Source organism: Mytilus edulis, chromosome 4 (genome assembly GCF_963676685.1).
Source record: "Mytilus edulis chromosome 4, xbMytEdul2.2, whole genome shotgun sequence".
In the NCBI taxonomy this organism is placed as follows: Eukaryota; Metazoa; Mollusca; class Bivalvia; order Mytilida; family Mytilidae; genus Mytilus; species Mytilus edulis.
This window is the reverse complement of record NC_092347.1, coordinates 86,111,384-86,123,973: the sequence shown is the minus strand read 5'-3', so window position 1 is coordinate 86,123,973 and position 12,590 is coordinate 86,111,384. Positions and strand designations below refer to the sequence as shown.

The following is a 12,590-nucleotide window of genomic DNA, read 5'->3' as shown; positions in this document are numbered from 1 at the left end:
AGAGATAAATGCATTATTCTTTCGATTTTTAGCTGTAGTTCAATGAGCTAAGGTTGCATGCAAAATTTCAGCAAAATCTGTGGCATGGCCCATTTACTGTTACTTGACCTTAAAGCAACTTATCTAATTCATGCAATTCTTTCATATTTTAATCTTGGTTTGTGGATTAAAAATGAATTAACAAGGTTTGAACATCTATAAACAAATATTGCCTCTCATCATGTAAGGTCAAACCTGTAACATAAACAAGCTGACATTATAACAGAAATGACCATGAAATTGAAGTTTGTCTGCACTTATAAACAAGAGGTTGACAGAGAGGCAGCTAACCAGATAATCCTGCAGAGGTCAGACCCTGATCAGATGAGCAAGTATGGACATAACATTTAAGTTAAAACAGCTCTGAATTTGAATTGTGATTGAATATTTGATACAGCATGGGTTTGTGACACAATAAAAATGTTGTCAAATAACTGATTTTTTTTTAAATTGATCATTTACCTATTATGACACAGAATTACATGATATAGCAATTATAGTTAAAATAGTTGATCTTTTTAGTGATACATTGGAATTCTATACATTAACACATCTATTTTCTGAATTTTATTTATTTCATCAATTGTTATTTTTCATATGCATTTCCACTTGCTATAGCTCTGCTGCATTCAAACTTTCATAAAAATCCAAGATATTGGCCATTAACTTCATGTTTATATGAAGGGCTTAAATAACCCCTCAGTTCCATGCAAGTTATTATGAAAACAATTAAATTCCATTGGCAAGAGTTTAATATGAATAAAACAACACAAAGTATAATATTGCACATTATTTATCTTTTATTGGATGAACTCAAAGAGAACATTAATTTCCAAAATAAAACATTTTCTGTTCATGATAAATACATAAAATACCAAATATGTGAACAAATTAATTCACAGAAACCTTGTGTCTTCAAAACGAATTTAATCTTTCTACCCATTTTGTTTTTTCAATAAAATTCTTCTCCTGTCAGAGGTGACAGTGAAGGACACATTTACAAATCAAATTATTACATTTTCTAAAATAAAGGTATCGTTTACACCAGAGAAAAGGGTCAAATGCACCCTTAATAGTATGAAAACAACATTTGTAAACAAAGGAAAAGGAGAAAGGAGAAAGTATAATATGAATCAATGGTCTCTGAAACTTCAATCATTCAAATTATTATGAAACAAAAGTAGATTTGAGTTCAATGAATTGTATTTAAAATTTCTAAAAAATTGCAGAGTCAAAAGTTATATTGAAGAACTATAATGATATAGCAAGATTCAAGTTTAAAACATTTGCCTTTCATTGATAATACAGCAATGAAAATACAGGAAATTCAGTAAAATGAAGAACTTGCAAAATATAGTGACAATTTGAAACGCACATGCTAAGAAATATTAAGCACATGTGTTGCTAAAAAACATTAACACAGGAAGTGTATTTTATGTTTTATATTTACTTTTTGACACTAGAGCTCTATACTTAAAAAGCCTTGTTATCTCCTCTCATCATAATAATCCAATAAAAAAACATGCATACATTAAAAGCATACATAGATATCACAACCCATAGCAATTGTAACATGGCAGTCCCAATGGTGGTAATTATCCTGTAACAGTCAAGAGATATTTCTTCCTTACCCATTTCTGAATCTCGTTTATATTTTACATTTTCAGAAAATGTGAATGTTTATTGATTAATACAATTTCTCAAATGATAAAAAATGTAGATTGAAGTCTTACCTTAAAACAAGCCAAATCAATTCACAAATCAAAACTTTTTATAAACACATTTTATGTAGATATAATAAGACTTTCATATAATTTGCAATAAAGAAAAAAACACATAATAAATGTAGAAATGACTTTATTATAAAATAATTATTTATCAATGGTGGATAAAAGTAATGGGTTCACATTTAGTTTACTGGTAATTATACTTATAAATCTACAGAATTGTAAGACAATAAGAATTAAATCCTTGATAACTTGTCCAATGGGAAGGGGTAAAGAATGGGTTGTGAATATAAAAACAATTTATCTGCAATGACCTGCTGTTTGCAATTTTAAATCTATTGAAATGAGCCATCTGCTAATATACACACTTTAATGACTCTCAAAACAGGAAAATTAATTCAATGGAAAATCAGAAATAAGTTTGATTTAATTTGAAAATATACCAAAAAGACGCTGTTGTCTCATCAACAGTTAAAACAAATTCATACAGTGATATTGTTAAATATAAAAGGATACAAAACTACATAACCAATGAACCAATAAGGTCCACATTTTTAGACTCTGTTCAAACGCAGATAACACTCCCACTTTATTTTATTCAATAGTTTGTTGTTGTCCTGAATTTAACACAATAAAGGTAAACATGGTAAATACTTTTAATTTGTAGTCTAAATGACTATATTGTATAGTAACTATTAAAAGTTATTTCAACAAAGGTTTGTATCTATTCTTTATAAAACATGTGTCAATAATGGAATAGCTCAAATTTTTGCAACATTAAAACATTCATTAAAATTCTATACACAATTTATTAAGAAAACAATTCAAGTCACTTTTCTTGAAAAAAACCCACTTTGTTGCAATAAAACAAAAATAAAAAAGCTAAAAGTTAGAGCTAAGATAGATTGGAGTGACAGACTAAATGTACAGTGACTATATACAGAGCAAGAGATTCTAGTTGAAACAAGAATAAAACAGACTTTCTATAAAACAGATAAAATATCACCAAGCATTGCAATCAATGTTATCTCATATACATTCTCTGTTTATTCTATCTTTATCGCTATTTTGTGCATTTTTCTTTTGATCTGTTTTTGTGATAATTTTCATATCATGCTTCTCGCTTGAGATGGAAAAATTATCGCTAGAAACTGAGGAGACCACGTGGCGTTGCTAACGAAATTGACTTGAAATTGACAACGTCGTCATAGGTAAAATAGCGATAAACAGATTATCATTGGTCATCTCAACTCGATTGCTTTTCTCACTTTCGCTGTACCAGCTCAAGCGAGAAAAGCAATCTCGTTGAGATGATCAACAATAATCTATAAATATCTACATTAAATAGAGAAACTTACATTTATACATATACAATCTTGCATATCATTATCAAGTATAAAAGAGTACACAAAAATATGTAAAAAAAAGGAAAACTATTTTCCTCTCTCAACAGATAATCCTAACTGCAATAATAAATATAAAATAGGGCATCTATTTCAAACCCAAAATGTACAGACAATTTAATAAATATGTATTATTCCTCAATTGGTGAAAGTACAGAATGAACTGCCAAAATACGTAAATAAAAAAAATCATTATTTTGTAATGGAATTTATAAAGCAAAAATATCAAAATAATGGCAAGATTTCATTCATGTTCCTTTGAAATTGGATCAAAATGTAGGGACTGGGTATGTGCCAATGAGACAGCAACACAATCAACTTCTTAAGCTGCATTTACTTTTACCTGTATTTTTCATAGTGTATTCTATTTTGTTTTTTTCATTTGCAAAATTTAAAAAATATGACATGTATATATTTTATGATAACAAAGACTTACATTTTAGTTCAATTTATGAATAAAAAAATTTATGCATCACAATATAAAAATTTCTGGAATCAAATCAGTCTGACTGTGACAATACATATAAATGCCCTTTGTGATGTACACTGTATATATGTGCTAGTGTATATGTGTTAGTGTATATACAGATAAGATAGTATAGATACATTATGTACATAAGTGTATACACAATTCTCTGTACAAATTGTCTTGGCATTATAACTTCCCAGGACTTTTAGGTATGATACTACTTCTACAGTTAGCCTTGGAGTTATGATGTACAGCTTTCTGAAAAATAAAAATAAATAAAACCTCCTTCAATCCAAATATCAAATATAAGTAATGAAAAAGAAAGAACCCGAAATTTGGTAGACTAAGATCATAATTGGTCGCATTTATCATTTAAATTGCAGGTAACAGGGTGTATTTGTGTTAATATCACTGTTTAAACTTGACTTGTTTGATTGATTGATTATTCATCTATTGGTGGAGAAAGCTGGAGTTCCCAGAAAACACCACCAACCTTGGATAGGAAAACTGACAATCCAATTCAATTACCATTGGAGTTGAGTGCACCCAAACGGGCGGGGTTCGAACTCACAACCTGTTTTGACTGGCTAGTGATTAATGTAGTAGAATCACTGAGGCCCCCTTTAAACAGTTGATACATAATGAACTATTTTGTATTTTTTTTATTTAAAAAGTTTGTAGTTAAATAATCTGGTACTGTGTTGTTACTAGGTTTTCTAGAGTTGGTAATGATCTATCAGATTGATATATTTTTTAAAGCCAACCTTTTCCTGATTAAAGTGTCATGTAGCTGTATGTAACAGTGGAAACAAAAAGGATAAAGATATATATCTTATTAACCCTTTCACCGATTGCTGCCCAGACAGACGCTACTCTGAGACGATGGCTTCCCTGGCTACTTTTACTCAAGTGGAAGATCTTCATAATAAATGTCAATAAAAACTTGTTTGTAGTTATTTGTGTATTTATTTCATTCACTAACACCATGTTCACAGTTTTGTTTATGTTTTGATATTTTTTTCTTCATAAAATATTCAAATTTTCAAATTTTCGGCATTATGTAGGTGAAATTTTCAAAATTCTGCTCTTTGACCCCAAATCGTAATTTTTTAACCCAAAACGGCAAAATTTTGAAAAATTTTATGAGGCTGTACAAATTCCTCACACTGAACGATGTCCATTTCAAGTGTTTTGTACATAAAACAATATTTTATGTCAAAAAAGTATACTAGTTTGGCTTCAATTCTTCCATATTCTTTCCGAAAAAATGTTCCCTCATTTCAAATTCTCGTAAATTCCGTAAATTTCCTCAGATTTTGACACGGTTTTCAACAAACGGAAGCGCTATGTTTACACTTTCATCCGGGTATTCACCAAAGAAAGATAACTCATGTTTGCACTGTTTTGAGCGGGAAATATAAAAGATGTATTCTGATCCCGGTAAAACGGGACTCAACGTCAGCTGTCTGAAGCGTGAATCCCGGTAAACCAGGACTCATCGGCGAAAGGGTTAAGGTGGAGCTTATATAAGATTACAAAATTGCATAGTTGTTCTTTAAAAGTAGGAAGAATGCTGTTAGATCTGAATCCTAACTAACCTCAAATTCATGATATGATTCCATCGTTGATGCATTACATACTCCAACACTTTGCACACAGCTTCCCAAGGTTGTTTGACTAAATGTATCATTTTGATTGGTTGAAGTTGTATAATGAGTTGTCATATGACTGTTTCCAAAGTTCACTTTCTCACCTAACACTTTACGAGCGATTCTCCCTGATCGCCTTCTACTCGAAGCAAGCTGAAAAAGTCAAAATCTATGTACACATTCAATATATGTTGATCAAAAACCATGTTTGAACAGAAAAATGATAAAATATCACTTTTTTAAGGGCTGACATTTTTTATCAGTTTCATAGAATTCATATGAATCATTGTGATCTTAAATATGTGTTTAGGTCCACGGTCATTGAAATGAGCGAGGCATGTTGAACTAACACTGCTTTCAAATTCAGACTGTAAAGTTTAAATTACACAAAAATAATATTAAGTACTATATACCCATACTTATAGAATGACTTATGTACTAGAGACAGAACTACACAGTAATTCACAATGATCTTTCTAAGCAATAAAAATTTGCTTTAATGCAACATCATCTTGACAATACCTTTAATTATCAAATAAATGATGTTTCAAGTGTTTTTGTACATAAAACCACATAACAAAACCACATTTTATGTAAATATATATACTAATATGGCTAAATTCCATAGTATTTAAATAATGTTCCCTTATTTCAAATTCTAATAAAGTTCGTAAATTTCATCTGATTTTGGCACGGTTTGTTCCTTAGTCTTTAGTTTTCTATGTTGTGTCTTGTGTACTATTATTTCTATTATTTGTCTGTTCGTTTTTTTTCTTTTTAAACCATGGCATTGTCAGTTTATTTTCAATCTATGAATTTAACTGTCCCTTTGGTATCTTTTACCGCTGCTTTCAACAAATGGAAGCACCATGTTTACACTTTCATCCAGGTATTCAACAAAGAAAGATTACCTGTGTTTGCAATGATTTGAGTGGGAAATGTTATAGAGGTATTTCGATCCTATTGAACCGGGACTCATCGTCAGCAGTCTGAAGCACGAATCCTGTGATTCATCTTTGTTGTGACTTTATCATATGCATATATATAATGCACAAAAAACATTTGTGTGATGGGATCTAAAAAAAATAATACCACTAAACATGAGCGACCCAAATACATTATACAGGTTAAAATATTTACAATTTTACTGGCTGATGCTGGAACTCGAGGACGAGGAGATGCAAACACACTGTTCTGTTGTAATCTACCACATGAAGCTGGCGTTTTGTTTGTGTCATTCATCTGAAATCAAACAAAATATTATGAATTACAAACTTTTCATTCAGATGTGAAATGGGAGTAAATATGTGGTAAAATGGTAGAAAGTCTTATATCAAACCTGATCAATTCTGAAAAAAAAACATTTGAACAAAACAAAGACTTAAATTTGAGGCATTTATATATATACAATATTTACTGATTTTCTTGAAATAGTTTCGGGTTTATATCACAACATAACATCTTCCCTTCCTTATTCATTCATATATTTAATCAAACAGACATGTGGTACGTATAACTAGGTAAGTTCAAAGCAATGTAATATGTAATATGTAATTTTGAAAATTGTACATGCACAACCTTCTTTTAAGGCATGGTTACAGAAAAGAGATCTTCAATCCAATATAAAGTAGACAAACTTAATAAATAGTACATAGATGTTTCTATGTTGCACATATTAACTATATAGCTAGTCCCCAATAGCTTACTGGACAATGATTTATTTTTTTTTCAAATTTGAACTGCCCATGTTGTATGGGGGCAAACATTTTGCCTTGCAATTGGTCACCTAAAGACCTCTTGTAGTTTTTTATGACATGCAAAGATCAAGCTATTATGTAGTCTCCCTCCAACAGATGTGGCTGGGTATTCATACACCTTTCATTCCCAAACAAACCTCTTCAGAAATCATCTGACAAGTGATATCCAGTTTATATTGTTATACCCAAATCAACCCTTGGGGTGGTACACACAAATAAGATGCATTGATGCTAATTTTATTGGTCTATCAAAATTAAGGACTTATTTTGAATAAATTTAATCAGTACACTTAGCAACTTACTCAAAAATAAACAATTAGTTTCCAGGTTGTGAAGGAGAGCAATGGTTATTTCAAAAATGTTTCGTTAGTCACGACTCACATGTGTACTTGAATTTCTTTATCAGTATAATTTTGTACAGATTTAAGCTTCACAACATTTGTCACACGAGAGACCAACAATGTCTTTCCAGAGAGCACATTTGTCTGAATTCAAAGAACCCCATGCAAAGAACATACATTAACAGTTCTAAGCATATTTACACATACAATTTAATATTGAAATAAAAGAATAAATGAAAATCCAATATCATGCTGGGTATAAAGTCAACTTAACAAATTAATGACCCTAACACCACTAACCTAACTAAATTAAACAAACTGTTACTTTTGATGGTGATTCCTGCAAGGCAACCCTTGTTCAACATTAACTTTCATCATATTAGTTGTGGTTTCAGTTAAACATAACAAAGTGCTTGTTTATAGCTGTTCAAACTAAAATCTTAAAAAGAACTAAGACCAATGAATTTTCGTCAGTGTAAAATGTGTGCGAATGATTTAGTTCTCCAAACTCTTTTCAAAAACATTAACTAGAGAAACATAGATAAAAGGTGCATGTTGTAAGTTTTTCTTTAATTGAACAGCCATATATAAGAAGTGAGAGAAGTTTGCAGGATTATAGAAACAGGCAATAATTCAAAGGCTAAAGGTTAGGGAAAGACAAGATCTATGGAAGAAGATCCTGTTTACCTTCACCTTTAAAGTGACTCGTAACGATGATGTCCCACTACTACAACTGCTGCTACCAGTACTATTGTAATCAATCTAAATATAGCAGGAGAAAACTTATTATTCTTCACTTCAACAATCAATCTAAATATAGCAGTATATAACTTATTATTCCTCACTTCAACACTTCATGTTATTGTAATATAAATATAGCAGTAGAAAACTTAGTATGTCTCACTTTAACAATCAATCTAAATATAGCAGTAAAAAACGTACTATTCCTCACTTCAACACTTCATGTTATTGTAATATAAATATAGCAGTTCTCTTATAAACATATTACTGGACAGTTTAAGATTATACTGTGCAAATGTGTGTATATAAATGTGATCATAAGATATATATTTCTTAAATGTGATTCCAAAAAAAAAATAATGGTAATACCACCAATCCCAGCCCTATTTCCTTGCCATATTCACCGTCTTCAGACAATTGCAGTCCTTTTATATTACTTAGTTAAAATCATTCAAATGTCTAACCAGGGTTTCCAAAAATTTGTTTAACCAGCCACTCATATTTGTTTAACTCTCTTACATTTGTAATAAAAAAACATCCATGCAAATTTAAGTATTTAATCCAATCAGACAGCAAAGACAGTGAATTTGTTCACTGCACAGAAAAATAATTTAAGATGTAGATGAAAATCTGTGTATATTTTTGCCAGGCATCCTTTTTATACGACCGCAAAATTTGAAAAAATTTTCGTCGTATATTGCTATCACGTTGGCGTCGTCGGCGTCGTCAGCGTCGTCGTCGTCCGAATACTTTTAGTTTTTGCACTCTAACTTTAGTAAAAGTGAATAGAAATCTATGAAATTTTAACACAAGGTTTATGACCACAAAAGGAAGGTTGGGATTGATTTTGGGAGTTATAGTCCCAACATTTTAGGAATTAGGGGCCAAAAAGGGCCCAAATAAGCATTTTCTTGGTTTTCGCACTATAACTTTAGTTTAAGTAAATAGAAATCTATGAAATTTTGACATGAGGTTTATGACCACAAAAGAAAGGTTGGGATTGATTTTGGGAGTTTTGGTTCCAACAGTTTAGGAATTAGGGGCCAAAAAAGGGCCCAAATAAGCATTATTCTTGGTTTTCGCACAATAACTTTAGTTTAAGTAAATAGAAATCAATGAAATTTAAACACAATGTTTATGACCACAAAAGGAAGGTTTGGTTTGATTTTGGGAGTTTTGGTCCCAACAGTTTAGGAATAAAGGGCCCAAAGGGTCCAGATTTAAACTTTGTTTGATTTTATCAAAAATTGAATAATTGGGGTTCTTTGATATGCCGAATCTAACTGTGTATGTAGATTCTTAATTTTTGGTCCCGTTTTTAAATTGGTCTACGTTAAGGTCCAAAGGGTCCAAAATTAAACTTAGTTTGATTTTAACAAAAATTGAATCCTTGGGGTTCTTTGATATGCTGAATCTAAAAATGTACTTAGATTTTTTATTATTGGCCTAGTTTTCAAGTTGGTCCAAATCGGGGTCCAAAATTAAACTTTGTTTGATTTCATCAAAAATTGAATAATTGGGGTTCTTTGATATGCCAAATCTAACTGTGTATGTAGATTCTTAATTTTTGGTCCCGTTTTCAAATTGGTTTACATTAACGTCCAAAGGGTCCAAAATTAAACTAAGTTTGATTTTAACAAAAATTAAATTTTTGGGCTTATTTGATATGCTTTATCTAAATATGTACTTTGATTTTTGATTATGGGCCCAGTTTTCAAGTTGGTCCAAATCAGGATTCCATATTAAGTATTGTGCAATAGCAAGAAATTTTCAATTGCACAGTATTGCACAATAGCAAGAAATATCTAATTGCACAATATTGTGCAATAGCAATTAATTTTCAATTGGAGTTATCTTTCTTTGTATAGAATAGTAGTTGATAATATATGTTGGAAATTTACCAGACATGACTATGATGTCATTTTCTATTTTTATTTGCCAATAACTTTATGTAAATAACTTCATTGGAAATTTGCCAATATAAAATGTTGCTGATGAAGCTTTTTTTCCTTATCTTATCTAAAATGTTTTTAGATAATGTATGTTGGACAATTGCCAGACATGACTATGATGTCATTTTCTATTTTTATTTGCCAATAACTTTATGTAAATAACTTCATTGGAAATTTGCCAATATAAAATGTTGCTGATGAAGTTTTTTTTATTGTTTTATACAATAAACAATGTATATTCACTTTTACTACCAACCAATCTTTACCATTCAGTGATAACAAGCACTTTATTTTACATTTTAATATCTTATGATGTATTTAAAAGAAAAGTTATTGTTGCAAACTCCATTAGAAATTTGAATTGATATCAGTTTTGGAAAAAGGGAAACGGGGATGTGAAAAAAAGGGGGGTTTAAATTTTTCTCATTTCAGATTTCATAAATAAAAAGAAAATTTCTTCAAACATTTTTTTGAGAGGATTAATATTCAACAGCATAGTGAATTGCTCAAAGGCAAAAAAACACTTTTAAGTTCATTAGACCACATTCATTCTGTGTCAGAAACCTATGCTGTGTCAACTATTTAATTTTAGATTTAAAAAGTTTGAAAAAATCTTTAATTGATTTGTAAAATCTTGGCATTTGTTTTGTGTAAAAAAAAACCATATAATGTCAAAAATTTGATCACAATCCAAATTCAGAGCTGTATCACGCTTGAATGTTTTGTCCATACTTGCCCCAACTGTTCAGGGTTCGACCTCTGCGGTCGTATAAAGCTGCGCCCTGCGGAGCACCTGGTTTCAAGTTGTTATTTTTACAGGAAACTTTCAAAAACATTATTACATTTCACACCTATGCTTCACAAACACACTGGAGTGTATAAAGGGAATGCACTTTTCAAATAAATTAGTTTTAATATTGTTTATACAATTAAATCATATTTTACTATAAACTAAGTTCAAGCAAATTAGGCAAGAAAAAATCCTATATATTATAACCCTCAATCTACACTTACTCTTCTTTGTTTATTAGTTGGTGTTTTACTAGGAGTACCAATAAATCTCCTCTTGGCTGGAGTTGTAGGTTTACTGCCATAGATCATTTCCTCTTCCATTAACTTTGCTCGGGCCTTGTTCTGCAAAACAAAAATAGTATACATGTAAAAAAAAATTAGGGACAATCAAAAAGATTCATTTTCATGGCTACACTTTTTTTTAATGAAACGTTTTATTGGGGGATATAGATACTAAAATTGGTGTTTAACAAATCTGCAAACATAATATTTACCAATGCAAGTTACAAAATATTGATGGCTAGTATAATTTCTGCACATTAAAATTTTCAATTGTCTAGTATTAAAGATACTATAAGTTATCTAAATTCATATCAGAAGATATGGATATTTTAACACCCTGAAGTACCCCAGTACACCATGAGGCGTAGATAACGAATTTATTCCCGGTCTTAGTCCGAATCGGGCGAGTTTTATGGAAATTTGGGTACAAAGTGTAATGCGAAAACAACGTTTTTTTCATTATCTCAAAAAGTTTTATTGAAATTTGGAAATTTTACATATTTTTTACGGGGTGTAGTGTACTACCTTTGGTAGAACCCTAGAGGTAGTCAAATATAAGACGTTTTTAATACGGAGACAGAGAAACTGGATTGAGTCAAATTTGGCGCTTTATGTTGTGAGCGTTACGCCATAGATGGTGTGACGTCAACGTTGGTAATTTGCATAGCTAGGTCAGTAGTCCCATTCCTTGAAAATGTGGCAGTCAAGTGATGCATTTAATGAAATGAGTGTAAATGATCGGCATAATAGGACAAAATCGTTAATGAATTAAATATTTAATTACAAACATCATGGATAATCTACAGATTTCAATATTTCACTAGGAGCAATCATGGAACTAAGGAAAACTTACGTGAAGTTCCCCGGGATAATGGTTAGCAACATCCGGGGATATGGGTTAGCAACACCCAGGGGCTATGGGTTTTGTAACGACGTGCGTTAACCAATCAAAATCCTAGATATATACTAAGCCGGGGATAAAAGCTGTTTATTACGTAAGATCAAATGAATATATATATAATTTACAGTAAATGCTAATTTTTATCACGCACCCTTTCTTCTTTCTCTATAATTTTACTGCTTTGATGTGTTGCCCATTGTTTCTCTATATAGTCTACAAATCGTCTGCCATCCACTAAGAAAGGTTTCTCATGTTGTTTTTCCCAATCAGCTATCAGGGCCTTAACATCCTCTTCAACCTATAAACATACAAGATTTAACTATTGAAATATCTAACATATTTCATGGCTTATATTTCGTAACTACATGTAGTTACTACATATCTATTGACGTAGCACAAATTTCTTACAAGAAATATTTAAAACCATAACGATTTTGTTAAGTTTCTATTTCTACATGGAACATTTTTTTTCTTTTATCAGTATAAAACTGTTGCATTTTAACATTGCCAAGACTGAGAAATGAAATTCTAAATCTG

At 30.7% G+C, this 12,590-nt stretch overlaps 1 protein-coding gene across 3 annotated transcripts in view; it reads right to left on the bottom strand.

The window, feature by feature from the left end:
• Window positions 1-3,633: 3,633 nt before the first annotated feature.
• Window positions 3,634-12,590, bottom strand: part of LOC139520857 (protein regulator of cytokinesis 1-like) — a 28,366-nt gene continuing 19,409 nt past the window's right edge. Inside the window, exons 9-14 of one of the 3 annotated variants that reach the window (XM_071313856.1) lie at window positions 12,205-12,351; window positions 11,093-11,212; window positions 8,073-8,147; window positions 6,428-6,529; window positions 5,237-5,440; window positions 3,634-3,896 (exon numbers count right to left, since the gene is read on the bottom strand). In XM_071313856.1, coding sequence (XP_071169957.1) covers window positions 3,825-3,896; window positions 5,237-5,440; window positions 6,428-6,529; window positions 8,073-8,147; window positions 11,093-11,212; window positions 12,205-12,351 — 720 coding nt within the window. In that variant the 3' untranslated portion in view covers window positions 3,634-3,824. The remainder of the gene's footprint in view (window positions 3,897-5,236; window positions 5,441-6,427; window positions 6,530-8,072; window positions 8,148-11,092; window positions 11,213-12,204; window positions 12,352-12,590) is intronic. The other 2 variants (XM_071313857.1, XM_071313858.1) reach the window with 2 other exon arrangements.